Source organism: Chelon labrosus, assembly GCF_963514085.1.
Source record: "Chelon labrosus genome assembly, chromosome: 20".
NCBI classification, from domain to species: domain Eukaryota; kingdom Metazoa; phylum Chordata; class Actinopteri; order Mugiliformes; family Mugilidae; genus Chelon; species Chelon labrosus.
In genome coordinates this window covers 4,541,603-4,562,662 of record NC_140353.1, presented here as the reverse complement: position 1 = coordinate 4,562,662, position 21,060 = coordinate 4,541,603, and the positions used below count along the sequence as shown (strand labels likewise).

Sequence of the window (21,060 nt, the reverse complement as noted above, 5' to 3'; positions counted from 1 at the left end):
GGAAAAGCTGCACATGGAGATAACGTTATTTGTTTCTTTCAGTAATTCTGAAAAACAAACCTTGAGAATTCTGTGGAAAAACACAAGGGGCACCATATCTCCATGGAGATTAACAAATCTAATAAATTGCCATTCACTCTTAATTGCACTGGAATTCACTTACGGTTTGGGATTGCAGACACTGTCGCATAAAGTTGCACACCTTTCAGTACTGGCCAATTTGATGACACGTGGTTGTTGTGGTAACTGTAAATGTGCTTCTTGAGTCATGCATATTTGTTCCAGTCCTTAAGATGTGAACCCATATGGTATCTAGAACAGCAAAGGGATCATTCAAGTCCTTACATTTCATGATCTGGGGAATACAGATGTCGCATTTAGTGACTGATCATCAATTATTAGCTGATATGTTTCAGTTTGGGCCAAAGTGGAGGACCAACCGACCAACTGTCATGGCCGTCCTAGTTTTTGTATCCAAGCTGCTCTTGCCAGTTTACTTTTCAAGGCACTTTAAGTATTTATAACCAACAAACTATATATTCACTGCGGTGTTTGAAACAGTTTCTGGACTGAGTTTAGTTTTCCTTGCAGTTGCTACTGTTTACTTTTTGCTTTCGGGAAATGGCGGAGACACAATTGTGCACAAAAAAAAACAAAACAAACTGAAACTAAATAAAGAGATGTTTGTAATGATTTGTATTTACAACACGAATAGTAAATACACGAACACAGACAAAGAGAAATCGATTGGATATTTGAGTAACTGTTAGCCTGCACAGATAAATTACTGAAGAGTATTTTTTTCCATCATCATCCTCTTCAAGAGGGTTTAAGTTTTATAGGATGAAGTACAGACCTTTTTCCAATGTCTGAGTACACTATAGCTCGGGTTTAGTTTCTTCAATGAGATTTGTTTTTGGAGGGATAGAAAATAACTTGAAGTCTAAAATAAAAATTGCACCCATAGTGTGCAAAACCTACACGGACCAAATTCCCGTCCGTATTACAGGGACATTAACCTTTAGGTGATTATCTCTTCACATAAAAATTTACTGCATTTAGGACTTAAACTCGTGCCACTCATTCCAATCTTTCCCCCTGGACGGCAACGTGCAGAGTCATGCATCCAACATCCCATCTTGGATCGGTGGCTTTGCAGACATTGAGAAAAAAAAAATAAAAATAAAATAAAAATGACAACTTGCTTTTGCTTTGAGGAAAAAAAAAAAAGCCAAATGAGACACACATGCTCAATTTTCCATCGTATTCAGGAACCACTGATACGATAGCCAGGAGAAAGCGAGTCATACCGCGCGTAATGCCGAACAGTTTGTTGCGGCTCCGAAACAAAGCTTTCAGCACATCAAATCTAATTTATTTATTAAGCTGTCATAAAAAGAAAGGTTAATCACTGTCAATAATTCCTTGCAGACATTACAGACATGCAGACTGAAGCCAAACAGCAAAAGGTTTTAGTTTTAGGAAGTCTGAATTTGTTTCATTACATTTTTATTTTTTTTTTAAAAACCCATCTCCTTCTTTTAAGCTCCAGCTCAGATTGCAATTATTTTCAAAGGCTTTTTTTTTTTTTTTTTTTTTTTTATAGCATCAACTTGTTGCCGCTTTGATTTACTCCTTTTTCCTCTTTGTGACAGGTACCAGGCGCCGGAGTGTGATGGAGCTGCGCGATCACGCGTCTCAGACACAGAAGATCCGTTCCAAGTCAGAGACCTGACAGGTTTCCTTCACTTTTCACTGCAGTTCAATTCACCTCTGGTTTGGCATTGCAGAAACTTTCTTTGGCATAGTTTAACATCTTCTGAGATCGAAAGTGGCATCCTTAAAGTTTCAGTACTGGGTTGATTTGAAATACACCGGTGGTGCCAGAGAGTTTGCCAGAAATACAACAGAAGAGCAAAGTGGTGTTACCTATGTCCAGAGCAAAAAAATGAAAAGGGACACGTGTTGTGTTTATGGACGCATTTTGGATAAAACATGGTGGCAAACCTGTTGGGTTTCCTGTGACTCCTTTACAATAGAAGTCACCCCATGTTTGATACATGACAGTGCAGTGCATGCATCATTATCCTGTAAATGGCGCAACTAATGAAAACCAAGTGTCACTAGGCTATTGCAAAAAACAAACAAAAAAAAAAGTAGGTCCTAATTTTCCGAGTCTTAAAGATTATAACTTTTTACCAGATAAGACATTTTCATCCCCAGTTTGTGGTTTCGGATTCCCCGGCAACAAAGATCAGAGACTCCCCTCTAAACCAGAGGTCGTAACCTCAGCTCACACTCCCCTTTCCTTGTTACTGCTCACTTCCATTTGTTTCCCCTCTGTTTCCCCATCATTTAAGGTTGCACTGTAACTCTTATTTAATTCCCCATCTGGTGAGTTTACAGAGTCAAGCTCACTCCTGACTGCGCAGCAGATGTGTGGCATGTTTTATGGAAGGTGTGAGTGTCGCGGGGTGCGGCGGTGGTGGCGGTGGGGTTGTGGTGGTGGGGGTTGGGGTGTCGGAGGCTGCATATTTTTACGTACTGTAGATGGATGTTCTGAAGCGCCACAACAAAGGGCAACGTTTCACAGCCGTCACATCCAGGCAGGGGGCAGAAGAGAATGCTTCAGAGGGCAGTCTATTAACGGCACCAAGCTACAGGTTCAATCTCACTGAGACCAAAGTGTCACAATAACACCTATTAAGAGTCCTGGAGGCCAAAAGCTGGGATCTGTTCCAGTGTAGGAACTGAATTTTAATCAAAATGTGAAGTGTGACGTGCAGTCTTTGACACCTAAAGCTACAATTTGCACAGTGATAGAGTGGTGCTGTTTTAGAACCACATCTTTGTGGCCAAAAATGACACTTTAAGCACCTATAAAGCAAAGTGATGGGAATTTAATCATCTACTGGTGCCAAGACAGTCACTGAGTGAAGTGTTGAATGCATCCTCATACGGAGGAAAGCCACTGCAGTTTGCCCTTCTCTCCGTGTTAATGTCAAGTTGGTCATGAACTAAATTCTCACCAAACGAGCGACTCCGTGATCAGATTATACACTACCGCAAGAGATTGATTTACACTTCTGCATAAAATCTGCGCGGCGCCTTTGTGAGTGACCTACGCCGTTGTGAGCATTCTTGTTTGTGCGCTGGTTGGTCGGCATTGTTCTGTATTGGCGGCGCTAAATTGCTAGCCCGCAGAGGGATTTTCGTGCCGTTACGCTGTGTTGAGTTTCTCTGTGCGCTTCATGCAATGGCAAGCAAAACTGAGCCTATCATGTCGAAGTTTGGAGCCGCTGCTTTTGCTGAAATCACTGCAATGGAGAAACGAGAGAAGATGTCCAAGGAGATTGTGTGCAAAAGGCAACAGGATGGGTTAATGTCGTCCAACCACTGAGATACATGAACGCTTGAATGCATTTGGACCAATCACAGCTATTGTGGTCTGCATCACTACAACATGTATTTACACGCTGCACATCAGGATATGCAGCTACACTGTATCTATGTCGTAGAGGCGACACAGAAGCATAAATTTAGATGCAGATTTTGTGCAAAGATTTTATGATTCATGTTTCTTCATTATGCACAGGATTCAGTTTATTATATATATGCACAGCTTGTAGTCGAGCTGCAGCTTAACATTGCTCAGTTTTAAGGCATTCGTCTGGAGTTTTAGTTTAGACACAGTGGGAAATTCCTTTTTACTGTAGGCCCTCTTTCTGTCTACACCAGAAACACCCATGTTTGCTGCAGCTTTACTGCATTTTAAAGTCGTCGGCGGTCCCGCACCGCAACGTATCCTCGACACCTCGCCACATAAGCTGCATACAGCACAACGGTTTGCGCTTCATAACACCCCAATTTAACACTTGGATTAAGGCACAGCAAGGCAGTGCTTCTCCGAGCTTGTCGTGTTGTAGGAAATGCTAATTGGATTCACCTGGTCGGGGCAGCGGACCACCACCCACAGAACGCCCTGAGCCAGCACAAAGGGGGAAGAAAAAGACGCGAACAGCGCTGACGAGGACGAGGAGGCCACGAATGCTCGGAGGAAGAGGAGGAGAAGGAGGGGGAGATGACTAAGAAAGCTTGAGAGAAAGACGAAGAACGCTAAAAAAAAAAAAAAAAGCCAGAATGAGAAGATTAGTTTACTATGCAGCTGCGTTTGAAGTTTCCCTTTAAGAGACACAATTAGGAGGGAAAAATTTGCACTGGTTTAGCGTGCTATTAAAACCATACATCTGGGCAATTAAAAAGAGCTACCCAAGGTGTTCAAAATTGTGTCATAAAAGTTAACAGGTCTGCACTGCTCAACAAAGCCCTCTCATCACAGCACACCTCTCTCCCACCTCTCGACATGTGCCCCGGCGCTGTTTTTCCTGAAGGCTCACAAAACAGCCAAACTGTGTATTTCACCTCTACTGTATGAGCATATTCGTCATAATTCACCCGGCGTGTTGGCCACAGATTTTATGTGCCATTGAGCTCTGGACACATTTTGCATGCCTTCTATGCAGGCTTGACATGTGTCACGCTGGTTGACTGGTGCACTAAAGCTTCACTGCGCTGTAATGGCTCAAATTAGTTGTGGAAGGTAATTTTGGTGTATTTTTTTGTCTTTGATTTGCACCAGGCTGCCCAGAGGGGAAGAAAGTGGAATTCATTACAAGCTTGTTAGATGCCCTCACCACAGACATGGTGCAGGCCATAAACTCACCAGCCCCCTCTGGTGGCGGGAGGTAAGTAGTGTCAAGTATAACCCAAAACTGAAGAGTGTTACTGCAGCTCCCGGGTTATCCTTAATGGAACGCCTCAACCTTTTTCCTGTTTTTCCTCAAGCAACGGTTCTCTCTGCTTTATGTAAAACATCAGCTATGATTTTCAGTTCACATATATGGCACAGACACCTTAGGGTTAAAGTGTTGACTGTCCATCAGTAGCAAAACTCCATATATGCCATATATCAGTGGACACAGAGCTTGTAACCGTCTGAAAAGATGAACCCGCTCCAAGCTAAACCAAAGAGGAGAATATATTAAAAATAATATTGTTCCAAGCAGAGCTGTAATAAACTTGAGTTGTCATTTTCTGCTCTAAAACAAGACTGTCTGAAGTGACAAATATTTTTGGCACGGGATGCGATTACACATCAGGTGTGCAATGCAAGATCTTAAATGCACAGATCAGATTTGATTCCTTTCTTGGTTCTCCTGTGTTCCCCTGCCCTTTCCCAGGTTTGTCGAGCCTGACCCCAGCCATACTTTAGAGGAGAGGGTGGTGCACTGGTACTTTGCCCAGCTGGACAACAACGGTAGCCATGACATCAACAAGAAGGAACAAAAACCTTTCAAGAGGTACCTGAAGAAGAAAGCCAAGCCCAAGAAATGTGCCCGCAAATTCACCGACTACTGTGACCTGAATAAGGACAGGGCCATTTCCCTGCAGGAGCTGAAAGGCTGCCTGGGCGTCAGCAAGGAGGGTAAGAGGGGAAGAAAGAAGCTGGGTGGGGTGGGGGTGGGGGGGCTGAAAGTGGTTTGGCACGGTTGTGGAGCAAGGTCACGACCTTCGCACGAACCTCGAGCCAGCTGGGAAAATCTGAACGTAGAGACTTCAAGAACTACACAGAGATAGCCTTTGGCATCCGGTTACATAGCTTTTTTGTTCAAATTAGGAATATCCTGAGTCAGCTGAACGGCTTTAAAACTGTAATGAAGGAAATATCTCGTAGAAGTTAATATTTCATTATCGTTCCGTGGTTTTAGAAAGTCAAGTCGGTAATTCAGCGTGAAAGACGATGTGGTGCACGTGACAAACAGATGTGCTGGCAGTCTAAATAAGGCCCAGCGCTTCACTCCACACTCGCTGGGGAATATTTAGACAAGGCTGGCGTACTGTATTAGCAGATCCCTCATCAGAGCTTACAGAGCGCTCCTAATAGAGATCATTAATAACTATCAGAGGCTTTAATAGTAAGGGCCGGCTGCCAGGTACAAACCAAATGTTATTTAATAAAGTTTCAAGTGAATAATGCCTTTCACAGTCATACATGATTAATAAAGCGTGGTTTTTGTAAATTGCACTTTTGCACGGTATTAAATAATGGTTTCCTTAAAAAAAGACATCCTCTGTAAAGTTAAATCCCTTTCTATTTCCTATTTTGCAGGAAGTTCAACGACAAGTGGCAACCAAGGGACAAGGCAAGGGACAAATTTGTTCAGTAAGCCAAACTAATATGCTTTCACTAACCCTCTGGCTTTGAGCGCAGTAGTTGGCTTCCCTGTAGTTAAAACTACTAACAGCGCCATTTGGTGTCCCTGTGTGCGCATTTGTGAGGTGTGTGTCCATAGTGTAAATAACACGTTGTTTTTATTGGCGGATGCGCAAAAAGAAGTCAAACTAGATCCCTCAGTAAGCTCAACATGGTAAAATATGCCTGTAATAATTCGCACGAGTCCGAGGTTTCTTCTTTAAATGTCTAGTTTTATCTCGCCGTCAGTCCAGATCCAAAAGATATAAAGTTTAGCTATGTTTACGAGTAAGAGAGGCAGCAAATTATCAGGTTTGACAAACGTTTAATTGTTTCTATCAATCAATCGTTCCAGCTCTTTTTCTCATTTTGAGTTGGACCCCAAAAAACGGCAAGTCAACAGGAATCAAAAAAATAAATTACAAAGAATTTATTTTACTGGTCGCCTGTGTCTGTCTCCATCGTTCTGACTCGACCCATCTCTTGGGATTCACCCCTGGTGAGTGATTACTGGTCACGCTGGTGCCGCCGACTCTCGCCACTGGGACAGTTCAGCGCCACATAGCACTGAGGTCATGTATTTACCCTGGCTCTGGCGTGCAGCGCTCGGAGAACAGTGGCTCTGAGCGGGCATAACGTCAGGGTTCCCAGACCCTGGGAACGGCTGCCAGGATCAACAGCCGCTGTATTGGAGGAGCAGAGCGGAGCAGAGGAGGCTCGGCTCGGCTGGTTGTTTTTGCTGCATTCACTGAATCTATCACCTTCACGCTCTACGGCTGGAGGTAAATGGCCTGACAGCTTTATATGGCTGACACTCAGGCACTCTGAGCTGATTGTGGAGAGAGAGTGAGGTATGTAGAGTGAAAAGGAGAGACTGCTTGAAAGGAGAACATATGGCAGCATTCTGCCTTTACTAAGATAGACAGCCATTGTGTTCAGGTATGCCTAGCTGCTCCTTAATGACCTGGATCTCTTTAAGTCGAGCTGCCTTTGCTGGGCATTCAATCTTATCATGCCTTATCGCAACTCTGGATTGTCGCTGGAGCGTTGTTTACAGTTTACAGTATGTGCTTTTTGCTGAAGGCTTTTTTTTGGGTGAGGGGGGGCTGAGCACATCTGCACGAGGAGGTTCCTCGCTCTTGACACGTTGGCAGCGGCGAAGGGAAACATCTGAATACCTTGTGTGAGATTTGAGTTAGTGCAGAGGGTGGCATTCATCCTCTGGAGAGGCTGCAAACCTCATTATAGATGAGATACATAACAGAAGCCCAGGGCTGTCTTCTTCTCACCTTCTCACAGTCAGGCCACTGGTCGGAGAGTTCAGGTAGCCCCTAGCGGTTTGATGTATAGTTCACTTTTTTGAACTTGTTGGCAGCAGGAGTCACAATGTTTATTTTAGAAATATGCAAGCTTTAGAATAAGTACTAACACATACGTAGTTATAAGACATTAGAAGATACAGTGAGATCTGAGTTTCCAGGATGCATCGGCTATTGTTGAGAATGAGGGGATATGTATAGTGACAAGTTTAGTTCAATTATTGGGAAAAAATACGTTAATCAACAACAATAACAATCATTAGTTGTAGATCTGAACTTGCCGATAATGCAGGGCTGCTTTGAGCAACCAGATGATGGAAATTGAAGGTTTGCATCTAGGGTTTCACTGTCGATTTCTTGAATTCGATCCCGAATGTCGGTTCCAGAGATTTGTGGTATTTCCACAGTTTCACATCTCGCATATTGCTTTCACGCAGCTCTTCTCCGTCGCCATACTTTTAATATCTTTCAGGCCTAACGGTGCTCTCAGGGTTGTTTTGTATCTACTCTTGTTTGCGCGCCCTTCTAGCGAGACTGGAGCGATATATCTCCAAGGAGAGGATGCAGGAATTGTCGTGTGGTTACAAAAACCTGATCCAAGAATTTTATGAATTGATATTAAAGGTTGATTTGAATTTGAAAAATTGTTGGCGGAAGAAGAGGGCGGATAAAGAAATATGTTTACTTCTTTTACAAATATCTTGAAGTAGTAGTAGTAAAAATATAATAGTAGTTGTGGTGAGTAGGAAGAAAAATACCACCTCAAGGCTTTTAGAGGATTATGTCATCTGACCAAGACTATTTTAAAATTCCGTTGGTACTGGCAGAAACAGATGGTATTACGCTATTTGTGTCTTGTCTGTTGTCTGTTTTCTGTCAAAATCATCCTCTCGCTTCCTCTCGTCTGCTTTCCCGCTCACCTGTGCTCCTCTCCTGTTTGTCTTGGCTGAAATGAAAGGAGGCCATTATTAAGCTGGCCCACTGGCATCGAGGCTGCAGAACCATTACAGAGTCCAGAGCCCTGTCCTCTCAGAGCCAGCAGCAATTACGCCACTCTACTTGTCTATTAATACCTATGACATCAGATTGGACTGAAAATATCAGAGGTCATAATTTTAATGTTGCTACCTGTGACTGTGGGGATGAGTTTGCTACCAAAATCCGTGTTCTACGAAGCCGCCAGTGAGCTGAAGCATGTGTATCCGTCCTCTTAGCCACGTCCTTTCCCCCTCCGCTGTCACCACGATTCCCAGCTCGTGAGCCAAGTGTCTTTATTGGCCAGTCCCAGGTGAGGCGAGGCGATTCACTGCTAGACAGGATCTGCTTTCAGCTCTTTATCACGACTGGGGCCAAGGTGTCCGGGGAGAGGCCCGAGGAGCTTTGTGTTGTTAATGGCACAGACAGAGTCCTCAGTGACCGGGGGGAGAGGAGGGAGAGGACCATTCGCTGCTCTGGAGCCTGGTAATTGCAGAGCCAGTTCATCAGCAACGCTGTCGCTCCGCTCAATACAACGGAGACATTTATCCAAGAGGAGAGAGAGGAGCAGCATGACTTCAGTGGAAAGAGGCATCAGGAAATGTTGTGGTGTTGAAAAGTTTAACAGGTACAACGTGTCACTAATGTTGTAAAAGAAAGAGAAAAAATACTGATTTATGTCCAAAGATCCCTGTGGTGATCTTACAATTTAATGGTTACCAGATTATCTAACCACTAGCCAGATTTATGAGTCATTTATTGTGTATTTAATGGTAAGTAGACCATTTCTATTTGTACCATTGACTCTACGGAAGGACAAACCTATGAAGTCACCCATAGGTTTTGAAGCTCAGTGTAGTGTCTCCTGGCATCGCAGATCTAGAAGCTCCATCCACGTGCAGTATAAAGCGACTTGCTCATTTCCATCTTTTTTTAAGTTGACAGTTGGTTCTTATTGCCTAGGTAACACAATGATGTGGTGGTTAGCACTGATGCCACTCAGCTAGAAGGTTCTGGGTTCGAATCCATCGGCCGATTGGGGACTTTCTGTTTGCATGTTCTCCATGTGTCTGCATGGGTTCTCTCCGGGCTTCCTCCCACCGTCCAAAGACATGCTCGTTAGGTTCATTGGTGATTCCAAATTAGGGATAGGCTCCAGCGACCCTCAAGAGGACAAGCAGTTACAGAAAATGAATGAATAAATGAAATGTTTAAGAGTGAAACAAGACGAACATAAAGACCTTGCTAGAACGTGGACAGAGCTAGCTCCATCGTGTCTCCTGAAGCTCCAAGCCCGCTCGCATTGGTCACTGCGTCAGTCACGTTGCCTCAACTTCTGAGTTTAGTTCAGCTTGGTACGCGCCCGCTTCATCCGTTGCTACAAATGCTAGTTTCTTCCTGTTTGTAAGCCCTTTCATTTTTAATAATCCTAGCTAATTCAAAAATGGTCAACTGGTAAATCACAAATGGGGCTCAGGATTCTAATAATCACTTTTAGAGGCCATGCCCTGATTTTGCATGACTTTAATCCTTGTTATAGTAACTTAAACCTGTGATCCGTATAAAAATCCACCCTCTGTACAGTTGTCCTGCATGAGGAAGTTAGCTTCCAAGAGTTTTGCGTAACAGGCTGGATGTAAACTGCTGTTAGGTTGAGCATTTTAAACGTGGAGGTCTATGGGGATTGACTCGCTTTTGGACACAGTGGTCATTAGAGGAACTGCAGGTTTAGTTTTTTTTTTACTTTGGCTTAATTATTTAGCTCGATTTAGCCACTTGATTTGTACCTAACGCATGTCAACATCCAGCATTTAAATAAACTTGGCACTCCTTCCATTTTGGACACTCAACAGGCTCCAAATATTACCGTGGACATTCATCAATTCTTTCTGCTTCTGCAAAAAATTCCCAAGAAATAACTAGCAGCATGGCCAGCTACGTTTTCCTTTTTTTGTTTTTATTGTGCAATATTTTTGCTTGTTTAAGTTAAAAGCAAAAGAGAAGAAGCTTTTATGTACTGGTTGGGTACAACTTGATTCAGTGATATGATCTGGTAACACACAGCAACTTAACCAACGTTTAACATAAAAGTGTCAAAGCTTAAACTGTGAACAGTCGGCAGCTGGTTCATAGGCGGCCATAATGTTTTATTTTATACACTTAAAGTATATGTGAAAGCGCCCACTGTAGGACTTTCTCATATGGAAGGCGACCAGTGATTTACGGAGTGATGGACAGGGTTGTGATGCGCATACTTAGAATTAAATGCATCGTCGGAGACTAAAGAAGCTTCCTGAGTGAAATCAGCTGGACTTCTGTTTCACTGCGAACATGAGCGGCACTGACAGAGAGCGCACCTGCACGCCACCAACCCCCACCCCCACATGCTGCTGCTGCTGCTGCTGCTCATTTAAACACATACACAACCTCATGTAAACCAGTAGTTTCTATATACCCTGCATACGCAACACACGAAACGAAAGGCATACACACAAGGCCACTCTAACACACAAACACATATCGTCACATACGTCCTACACTCCCACAGGCCTCAGAAGGACCTCTGCTGCTCTGACAGCCATCTGTAAGCAATCTAAGCTCTATACCCATCTACTTTTACCCCCCATCGCCCACTTATCTGATTGATGAGCGAGCCGTCTGTCCTGCATGCAGCACGCCGTCCTCCTGCAGTTTGAGCACTACAACAAAAAAAAAAATGCAGCCTGACACAGGCACGCACACAAAAACACTTTAGGAACAACTCAAAAAAATTCACTAGATCCCAAACTGATCAAGTATCTGTGGGAGGATCCACAGAGGCCACCTGTTACCAGACACCACAGGACATCCTCAGAAGGCCCATGTCCATTCTCTGATTAGCCCCAACTGTTTTGGAGGCACAATGGAGACCTACACAATATTAGGAAGGTGGTCATAATGTTATGCCTGATCGGTGTATACAGTATATCTAATTAAATCATTTATTTATCGGCCATGTACATGGTTAAGTTGGATAGCGTTGTATAACTAAAGAAAATGATGATGGTGAGACATGAACTACATGATCAGTTGTAGAGGATCTGTTTTCCACATGCTCCTTCAGCTAGACACATGTACATACATTCATACATGTACAGTATGTGTTTGTGCACTCAAGGGTTTGACTGATACACCAGTAGCACACGTTTTTTAAATAATGCGGGCATGGCCGTTGTCTTGTAAAGAGGAAAAGCTCTGTGTGTGTGTCAGAGAGAGCTTGTCTTGAAACAAACGAGTGAATACGTTTTCTTTTGCCTTCCTCCTCTCCCTCTCCCTCGTCTGTTCCCAGTAGGTCGTCTGGTGTGAGGAGTGAAGGATCGAGAAGCTGAGACGAGAGCAGAGGGCACAGAGGGAAGGCATCTGTACGCTTGCTGACAGGAAAGAGAAAGATGGAGCAGAAAAAATTAAGAAGTTCCTGAGTTTAAAAAAAAAAGAGAAAAAAAGACGAACAGAAAAACGAGAAAACGAAGCGGCGCCAAAATATTTGCACTTTCTCCTCCCTATGTTTGACATTTTATCTGTTTATGCGTGTTTTTTTTTTGTTTTCTCTTGAAGTGACTGAAACTTTCTTGGTAAGAATGAGAATATATTTGTAAAGAGATGCCAGGCTCACCACTGGAGGAGCACACACATCTCCCTGTATGTTCAGTCTGCTGTTTTGATTCATTCTGTCCTCAGATAACAACGGGCACTAATTTCACGTTTTGTGGCGATTAAATTAAACTTATAGGCCCAGAGTTAAACTTAGCAGCACATAGGCCAGTGGGAAAAACTCACAGAAGAGGAATCACTCTCAGCCAAATGACCCGTTCCAACAAATTTGTAATTTGTGAATCGTATTAAACTGTGATAATGGTCAGCAGAGAATTAGCTGCATGAATCCCCTTGCACTGCGTAAAAGCTTCCAGACACACAACTCTAGAGTCAGATCTGAGATTTGTAGATCTGCATTGAGGAAAGCTAGCTGGAAGTAAGTTGCAATTTTACCTTAAACTACTTTTTTTTGAAAGTTAAAATCAGTGCGTGGAGCTTCTACCTTTCTCGGCACATTTTCACACTTCTTTCCTACTTTGTTTTTGTGTCAAAACAAAAAAATAAAATAAAGAATGATTGTAGACTGAATGAAAAGAGAGTGAAGCAGCTATCAGCAGTGCCGTGCATCACCTCAACCTTGGTACCGTCGTCCACATGCGTGACAGTAAGCTATTCCCAACTATATACTTGCCACGTTTCTGTATAATTCGTTTCATATAAGCAAATTTAAAGAAACGGTCAGTTCAAATCTATTTAAAGCGAACAAACTAGCCCGCGCAGTGTTGTCCGAAGGTGGAAGCATGGGCTATGCTACATAATAATATACACAACACATAATAAACAGAGGAGAAAATGTAGAGGATGCAAAGAAAAACAACTAAAGAAGACCAAGAAGAACAAAAGAAAGACAGAGCTTTCAGTCGGGCAAGTTGTAATTATTCCTTCATGTCAGCTGATATTAGTCATGTTTCATGTGCGTAGACAGAGGAAGATAATTCAGATTTTGTCTTTTCCATTAAAAAATAAATAAAATGAGTCTAAAGACAAAAATACACCCAGCACCTGGAAAATGAAACGTTATAATGTGTGCATACGGTACGAAGATACAAAGCTGTGTCAAGGCGTTCAACAACGTGAGAGACACAACGCTAAAATATTACGTAAAGTTGTCAGTTGCCTCCATAAAAGATGTCTTTGACACAGAGCAGCAGCGTCCTTACATCCCAAGCCTGATATTTACTCATGTTTTAGCTCCATTTTAGTTTTCTCCGACTGGTAGCATAGCTAAATGCTAATGGGCAGCATACAGATGGCTCATCACAGGTCATTTTCAGCGTGATGAAACCACTGCAACGCGAGAATACATTCAAATTGTTGTAAAATAATATGTTAAAGAGGGTGTTAAAGACAACTGAACGTGCAGAGTTGTGCTAATACTTTCTTACTGCTGGTAGATGAAGACGTTGATTAAAGCAGCTTTAAGTTTGTAACACAATCAAGGCCATTGGTTTACAATTTGTGTGTAATTTTACGTCATGCTACAAGTCACTATGAGCAGTTCTGCAACTCTAAAATAAAGTTAGTTTTGACTTTCTGCACCGAACTTAAACAAATGAAAACCCTGTTAAATGTATTTCCAGAATACTGGTGTTGAATTCCTCATGCTACACTCATGATTTTTTTTTCTTCCACTACAAATTGGGATTTGTAAATCTCCGCCCCCCCTGGTGGGGATTTTTATTTTTTATTTTTTTCCAGAAAATCTGTTTCTTTAATGGTGCTGGGAAAACAGGTGGCACAGACGACTAAACCCAAACCCGTAAATAGACCGAGCAGTTTACATGGCTCAGTGTTTTGTCAGTATCAGCTCGTTTCAGCCGTCACGTTGTTTTGTTTTTTTAACCCAAGTTATTGATGTGACATCTACAAATACGGTGACTATTGGAGTATCCCAAGTAATAGCAGGAGTCATTTTGTGTATGTGGATATAATTATGGTCTGCCCTCCAGCAGCTGATGTCAGTCTTGGTCCGTGAAACCCTCGATGTTGGAGGTTTGCCACCTTATGCAAGATGGTTAAGTCTTTCAAAATACCCCCGCGGGGTGTCAGATTAACAGGAAAATGGCTGAGCAGGCAGGGAGAGAAAGTTTTGGATTGTAAAAAATAAAATAAAATTTCCTCGCTTCACATTTGGGAGCAATTGAAAATTGGAGAATGGTGCCTGTTGGGGTCTGGACGCTTGTGTATTTGTTTTGTGTAAAATTCCCAAGAGTCACTGCGATAGCCTACGAGACAAAAGAAAAAGAAAAAGAAAAGGCTCCTGTTGTAAATATGTACAATAACCTTTGTTTGTTGGTCTTACTAAACTTCATTGTGGGGCATTTGGGTCTTCGCTTACTTCACTGTCATTCTGGCTTCCTGTAAGAAAAATATATACTTTTCTGTGTGTCTACACTATGTCAAACATTAGGCTACTGCAGTAGCTAATCCACAACAATGAAATGCTTAGAGCAGACTGCATGTTCTCCGCCACGGGGAGTGTTTATTTGATCTGTGGCGAGGGTTTGTTTTACTGTTTCAGCTCGTGTTTTACGACCCCTGTCTCCGTCACTATACACAGTCAAGAATGTATACAGTATCTGGTGCTCAATTCACTGCAATCACCAGCAGGTCCGGTCTAATTCGAACTGGACGGCAATGCCAAGGAAGAGAAAGGAAACCTGTCTTCTTCCTCCGAGGGCTGCGCAGTATCTCCTGAATGCCTGTTTCAGTAAGGGTTTGAACAGTGTGTGTGTGTATGTGTGTGTGTGTGTGTCTGCTGAAGTGCTTCCAGACGCTGCGGAGCTGCAGATCACATGCGAGCTCTAAAACAACCCAACAGGCTAATCACTGCAAATCACAAAGGGGCACGTTTGGTGGAGGAGGAGGAGGAGGTTGGAGATGGCTGTCAGTCCGATGGGGGAAAAGCCAGAACTGTCTTGCACCAACAGGATTGTCAAGATCAAGATTTTGATATTTTGTCTTAGTCATGGCTGACACAATAAAGTCTGACATGTTTTGCAGTTGAATGAAATATTCAGCTCCTCAGCTATTTGAACCTGACACAGATTTTTTTCCAGAGGAGACTCTACATTGATAAACCGCTTGATTTTATGAGGTGTATCTTGGCACGCAGAGGTGGCTTACATCATGTTAGCCACCTGAAACTTAAAGCAGCCCTAATGAGAAAAATGTCTGTGGACGGCCTAAATCCAGAAACAAACATGCCAGTGATTTCTCATTTGACGCCTGGCACTTGCAGACTGAGGTAAGCCGTGCTTAAGAGTTAAATTTAAACACTCGTCAACCTTAATCTTATCCAAAGCTGCCATATATTACACATTACATGGCTACTTTTTACTATTCTGCAAGTTTGGCGCTGGTTTTGACTCAAGCCATTAGTGTAAAGAGTAAAGGGTATTTTTTAGAAGTTTCGTAATCATGCAAAAAAAAAAAAAAACCTAAAGAAGTGATCTTGAAACAGTTTTATCCCACATCTGTCCGCAAACCATCTTCAGCCTCAGAGAATGAGTTTAATACTGCCCCCTAACGGCCAAGGCGGTTCACTGCAGGCTGTAAATTCACACTGAACCCCGTTTTATTTTCTCATGTATGCACAAGGAGCTTACACACACAGTATCAACCAAGCTGACTGAAAATTTATGAACTGGCAATAAATATTTTGAAGAAAGCTCATGTCTTCTTTTGATTTTTTTTTTCTTTTTGTGTGTAACAGGAAGGGCCTCTGTTTTTACAAATGATGACACTCAGGTTAATCTCTCCCTGCTGAACCCTGGACTGCACGGACGCACCCGTCTTTGTCCCGGCGATGATTTGTGCGTCTGATTTAGTGATGAGACTTCAAAGGTGCGGACGTTGTCAGAGCATGAAGGGAGGTGGAGGGGATACGGGGCGAAGCGCTTGTTGGTGAAGGGGGTTGGAAATTGGAGGTGGAGGGAGGGGAGGTGGTATCACAGATGAAATTGGAGCCAAGAGGCAGCTGCAGTACATCTGTCTTGTACTGACACATGTGGCATTTGACTTCCAGTGTGAAGTTCAAAAGAGTTTTATAATGACGCAGCTGCTTAGGGATGTGTGTGTGTGCGTGTGTGTGTGTGTTTTCTCCTTTGTTTAAGGTGGGGTTGAGGGTGGGCGGGTTGCCGGAGGGGGGGTTTCATAGGTGAAAGCTGGAATTTGGGTTTTTGAAAGTGACGTGTGGGCAATACAGGTGCTGCGTGATGTTGTTTTACGAGGCTTAAAACTTTCAGGAGGGGCGTCAGTTGAAGGTTTTTTTTTTGTTCCTGCTACTCTGTTAATCTGATGGTGCGATAACAGATTTTACTTCCAAAAAAGCATGCCTGTAACAACTGTAAAAGCTCCTGCTCTTTCTTTTACGGGCGCCGTATTCCTCCTATTAACATTAATCAAAGGATATGTGGATAAAATAAAATAATTTGATCGAGTCTGGGACTGGGACGCACTTAAACACACCACCATGGACGTTTTGTACAACTAAAATGCTCAGAAAGTGTCAAATGATTTCTTGTGGCTCTGTTAGTTTATTTCCAAATGATAAATAGGAATTTTAAATCCATGTTTCTAAAGTTTCTGCTCATTGACAGGGATCGCATGGAGATCAGTGCATCTTATCCAACAATCAATTTCACTATTCCACATTTCGGCGGGGATGAGTAAATCCTCATAGTTTTTCACCCCCCTCCTCCTTTGTGTGCATTGAAACACTTAGAAACAGATCAAAACCACCATTACAGGTAATTTAGAGAGGGCCATTAGCGTCTGTGATAGCTAAACATTAGCGGCGGGGGCGGGGAAGCTGTGTATGTGTGTGTGTAGGGGAGGGGGGTTGCACACTGTTCACCATTTGTGCCCGATGCCCTCTGTGCATGCAGCAGCAGCACCTGCCCAGCTGCCTGAGCGCGGGGTCAGAGGGGTTGCCTACCAGGAGGCCAGGGCTCAGGGGTGAGAGGTCGTGCTCCAGACAGGCGTATCCACACGCTGATTAGGAGCTCAGCTGCAGAAACAGAGCTTGCAGGTGGATGACGCATTTTAACCTGTGACGCTAACTACTCTTTCTTTTTGTGTGTGTGTGTGTGTGTTCGTGGTCGTTTGTACTGTGCTGGGGGAACATGTGAGGAGTAGGAGGGTTTGTGTTAAAGAGAGTGGACTTGAAGGTGGATTTTTAGATGCAAAAGAGAGAATATAAGCACAGGGAAAGTAGTAAAAGGTTAGAAAATTATCCCGAGCTATGCACTGACATTTGTTTATTGTCTGTGTGAACTAGGCGTCGGTCCCTAACGACTGACTGAGGGCAGCTTTGCATGGGTGTGGGCTTGGTCTATACACTGCAGGAGGCTCCTCACTCCAAGGCGTCTCGCTCATTAGCACCACACCGGCATGGCAACCCTTTTCTATGTTTTACTCATAGACTGCACAAAGGCGGTGTCTCCACTCCCTGGAGACACTGGAAGCATCAACGTGTGCCCATACTTCTGGTGGACACAATCACGCAGACATCCCCCCGTGAACTTTTGACATAGCTTGGCTGCCCAAATGTTGATGGTCATCGCTGCTGATTGTATTTTTTTATTTAGTTTAATTACACTTGCAAATTTAGACGTATACTAGGAGTGCAGAAAACGAATGAAATACCATTTAACTTAAAGACTGACGTTTCTCTCCGTGTCTTGAGCCCAAATCCAGACAGGTTTAGTTTTTTTTTTTGTTCTCAAGTGAATGCAATATGATTCCACACCTACAGCTAGTAGGTTGGCTAGTATAGTTTAATGCATGGCCAGTCATTTTGTCTGATTAAGACTATCCATTAAAGTTAAGTTAACGAAGTCTACAGAAAAAACTATTGCGATTACTTCCCCGAGACCATCATGATGTCCCTTCCCATTTTAAAGCGTCAAATAACTAAACAAAAAAAACTAACCAACAAACACTTGAAACATGCAACAATGCGATAGGAACAACATAAAATAACATAAGTCAACTTATTTGATGTGTATTTTGTGGTTTCAGCTCAGTTTTATGACCTATACTGCAGTCAGCCACCAGGGGGAGCTCCACTTATGTTGGCTTCACTTTTGAGGAGCTGTCATGTAACCCATATTTATATACAGTCTATGCTTTTACCCCTTTAAAATAAATACATGGTACATTCTATAATATGCAGTGTGGTGTTGTGTCTCTTCTTGGTTGCAGGTTTCTGAGCCAGTCAAAGCAGCACAGATACAATTTTCCTAAAACTATAATCACAGAAATGGGAAACAAAAATAAAACATAAGATTCTAGTGCTACATCTAAAATATGATACGTGTTATTATTTTGGAAAGAAGCGATGCACAATATATAATAAAACTGATGCTTTTTACATGCGTTAACTTCTACTCAAAGTATTGCATCTATGAGTCAGGCTTTTCTGCGGATGATCTGTTTTCCATCACCTCCGGCCCTCAGGGGAAACTTAATATTTATTTGCGCATATTTTTCCTAATGTTTTATGATAAAGCTTTATTTTCATGCACAAATGATGTGGTTTGCGGCGAGGCCAGGGAATGCGTCCTCCGCTAACATTATGATTAAGTTCATCTTTCTTCCCCTCGGTTCTTTTTATTCATTTGGCTCGCTCTTCTCGGCAGTGAAAACAATCAGATTCTGCTCTTTTGGATCCTCTTGAGAGGCGAGGTGTGCGTTTTACTGGTGAAAATGCTTCACGTGCAAATGTAGCCTATTTATAGAGATGCACTTACCACATTCCGACATGCGAGCGAGCACACAAACCGACAGCGTAACAGTCATCCAGTAAGACTGGATTGGATTAAACACCACTGATCCATGAGAAGAAACAGGACGAAACAATAAGGACGGCACAATTCATCACATGAAAATGAAGCGGGGGAGTTAATGACATTAGGATTTTAAGTGTAGTACGACTTTCGGTGCAAAACGTGGTTCATATTACCTGCATATAATATACGCTCACAAACTTTAACCCCCTCCTTACAGGTCTGCACACAAATATGCGCAAACAAAACCATAAATAGATGTGAGTCAGGATCACTTGCGTCAAACTGAATTATTGTATTTCCAGTAAATTATGTTTGGCAGCGTGGTTCTGTTCCGGGACCTCCCTGCCCTTACATGTGCCTGCATGGAAGGCCTACAGCAGCAAAGACTCTGGTACAGAAGAGAGCAAGCACCAATGACACAGTATAGACACTAATAAACAGACACAGCATTAAAGGAGGAGCTGGGTTGCAGTCTTGCAAGAGACTAAAGGGACTAAACAGGCACCTTGGATGAGCCAATGAAGCTTCAGTGGAGCCGTCAGCTGAGCGGTCGGCTGATACGGTCTGGTTCATACATTAACTCTTAGTTGATGAGCTGGGCTTGTGAGCTCAATATAATTACTTAAACATGAGCAGCACATCAGGGGAAGAAGGCTTCAGCCCTTAATGCTCCATCTGACACTGTCCTGTTATCTCTTTTGTTCCTTTGACCCGGTCTGGTTACAGTCTGGTTTTGGATCTCCAGGATAGACTGACGGGGAGCAGTTTACGAGAAATTTAGGATTTTGGTGCTGTCTGTTAAATCCTTGAGGCTCTAGATGGTCACAGCATTACGAGACGGGCGTTGACCGCCCTTGAAAGCAGCATCTCTGCTTCAGCAATGCCTGACCAACGATGTACAATCCTGCTTCAGTTTAAATTAATACTCCTAAAGCCATTCAAGACATGTGAACACTATTTAAACTATTAACATGCCACTTAGCAGAGGGATTACAGAGAGGATTACATAATCTGATTCTGGTAAACCTTGTGAAGATGACCTATTAAATTTAGTTGCAAAGTTGCAAAACACACCAAATTCAAGTGAAATCTCCAATTTTTATTAATTGGTCCAGTTCATTGTCAGTGGTAGGGTCTCTTTTTCTTGGTGTGTGCAGAGAAGTTATTGGACCAGAACTGATCTTCCCTTAGTTCCTAGAAAGACGTGTTAGAGCTAGATGAACGTTTATGAGCTACTTCTCAAACTCGTTGTCCATTTTAACGAACACCATACCAGGACACAACGTTTCCCGCAACTCCTCACACACACTCAGCTGAAGCACGTGGCTGCTTTATTGCCTACTCGGTGCTCCAAATGGAAACCGGTTCCTTTGAGCTCCCTGACCCGGGATCGGCTGAGCTGCGTCCAGAGTGAATTTGAGGTTCTCGTGAACAGATCCTCGGTCAGTCTGAAGCCGGGCTGTCGGTCAGCTGATCCGTGAGAACCAGAGGAGGCCCACGGCTGCCATTCTGTCAGGTCTGCAGCAAATTCACCAGCTGGGTGTGAATTCATCACTGGACTCTCCGGTCCAATACGTGTGTGTGTGTGTGGTGTGTGTGTGATCATATTTGCAACTCAGGGATGAAGAAGGGATCAATGTACGACGCTCAGGAACAGTGGTGAGGATAAGAATATCTAGATATGATGTAGATGCAGACGTGAGGTTTTACTGTACGCATGCTGCACGGTGTCTGTGAATCTGCTGCAAAGGTTCGACCACTTGTCATTTCAATTTGTGCTACGAGTCGTCTGCTTTACTCCACAGCACGGGTAAGTTAAAGAGCATAAGAAACTGTATGTAGAAAGTATATCATTAGCTTTTTGTGACTGCAGAATCATTTTATAGCTGTATAATGTATATTTGTCAAAAAAACATTTTTCCACAGTTCATTGTCTGAAGGTTTTGGTGTCACGTATTGTATTTTAAAGACACCAGGATGTGCACGATTCTTCTTCTTCTTTTTCTTTTATATGGGTGTCAAAATCCTACAATACTGCTGTAAATTTATTCTGCCATCATTTGGGCTTTCACGCTCAGAAGAAAAT

General features: G+C 42.9%; 1 protein-coding gene across 6 annotated transcripts in view; it reads left to right on the top strand.

Annotated features, from left to right (window-relative positions):
- smoc1 (SPARC related modular calcium binding 1) overlaps positions 1–15,834 on the top strand; it is a 53,835-nt gene extending 38,001 nt beyond the window's left edge. For 4 of the 6 annotated variants that reach the window (XM_084568806.1, XM_084568805.1, XM_084568804.1 and 1 more), the window contains 5 exons: positions 1,656–1,738; positions 4,640–4,745; positions 5,241–5,485; positions 6,170–6,203; positions 11,876–15,834. In XM_084568806.1, coding sequence (XP_084424932.1) covers positions 1,656–1,738; positions 4,640–4,745; positions 5,241–5,485; positions 6,170–6,203; positions 11,876–11,915 — 508 coding nt within the window. In that variant the 3' untranslated portion in view covers positions 11,916–15,834. Of the gene's footprint in view, positions 1–1,655; positions 1,739–4,639; positions 4,746–5,240; positions 5,486–6,169; positions 6,224–11,875 lie in introns of all 6 variants that reach the window. The other 2 variants (XM_084568803.1, XM_084568802.1) reach the window with 2 other exon arrangements.
- Positions 15,835–21,060: the final 5,226 nt, after the last annotated feature.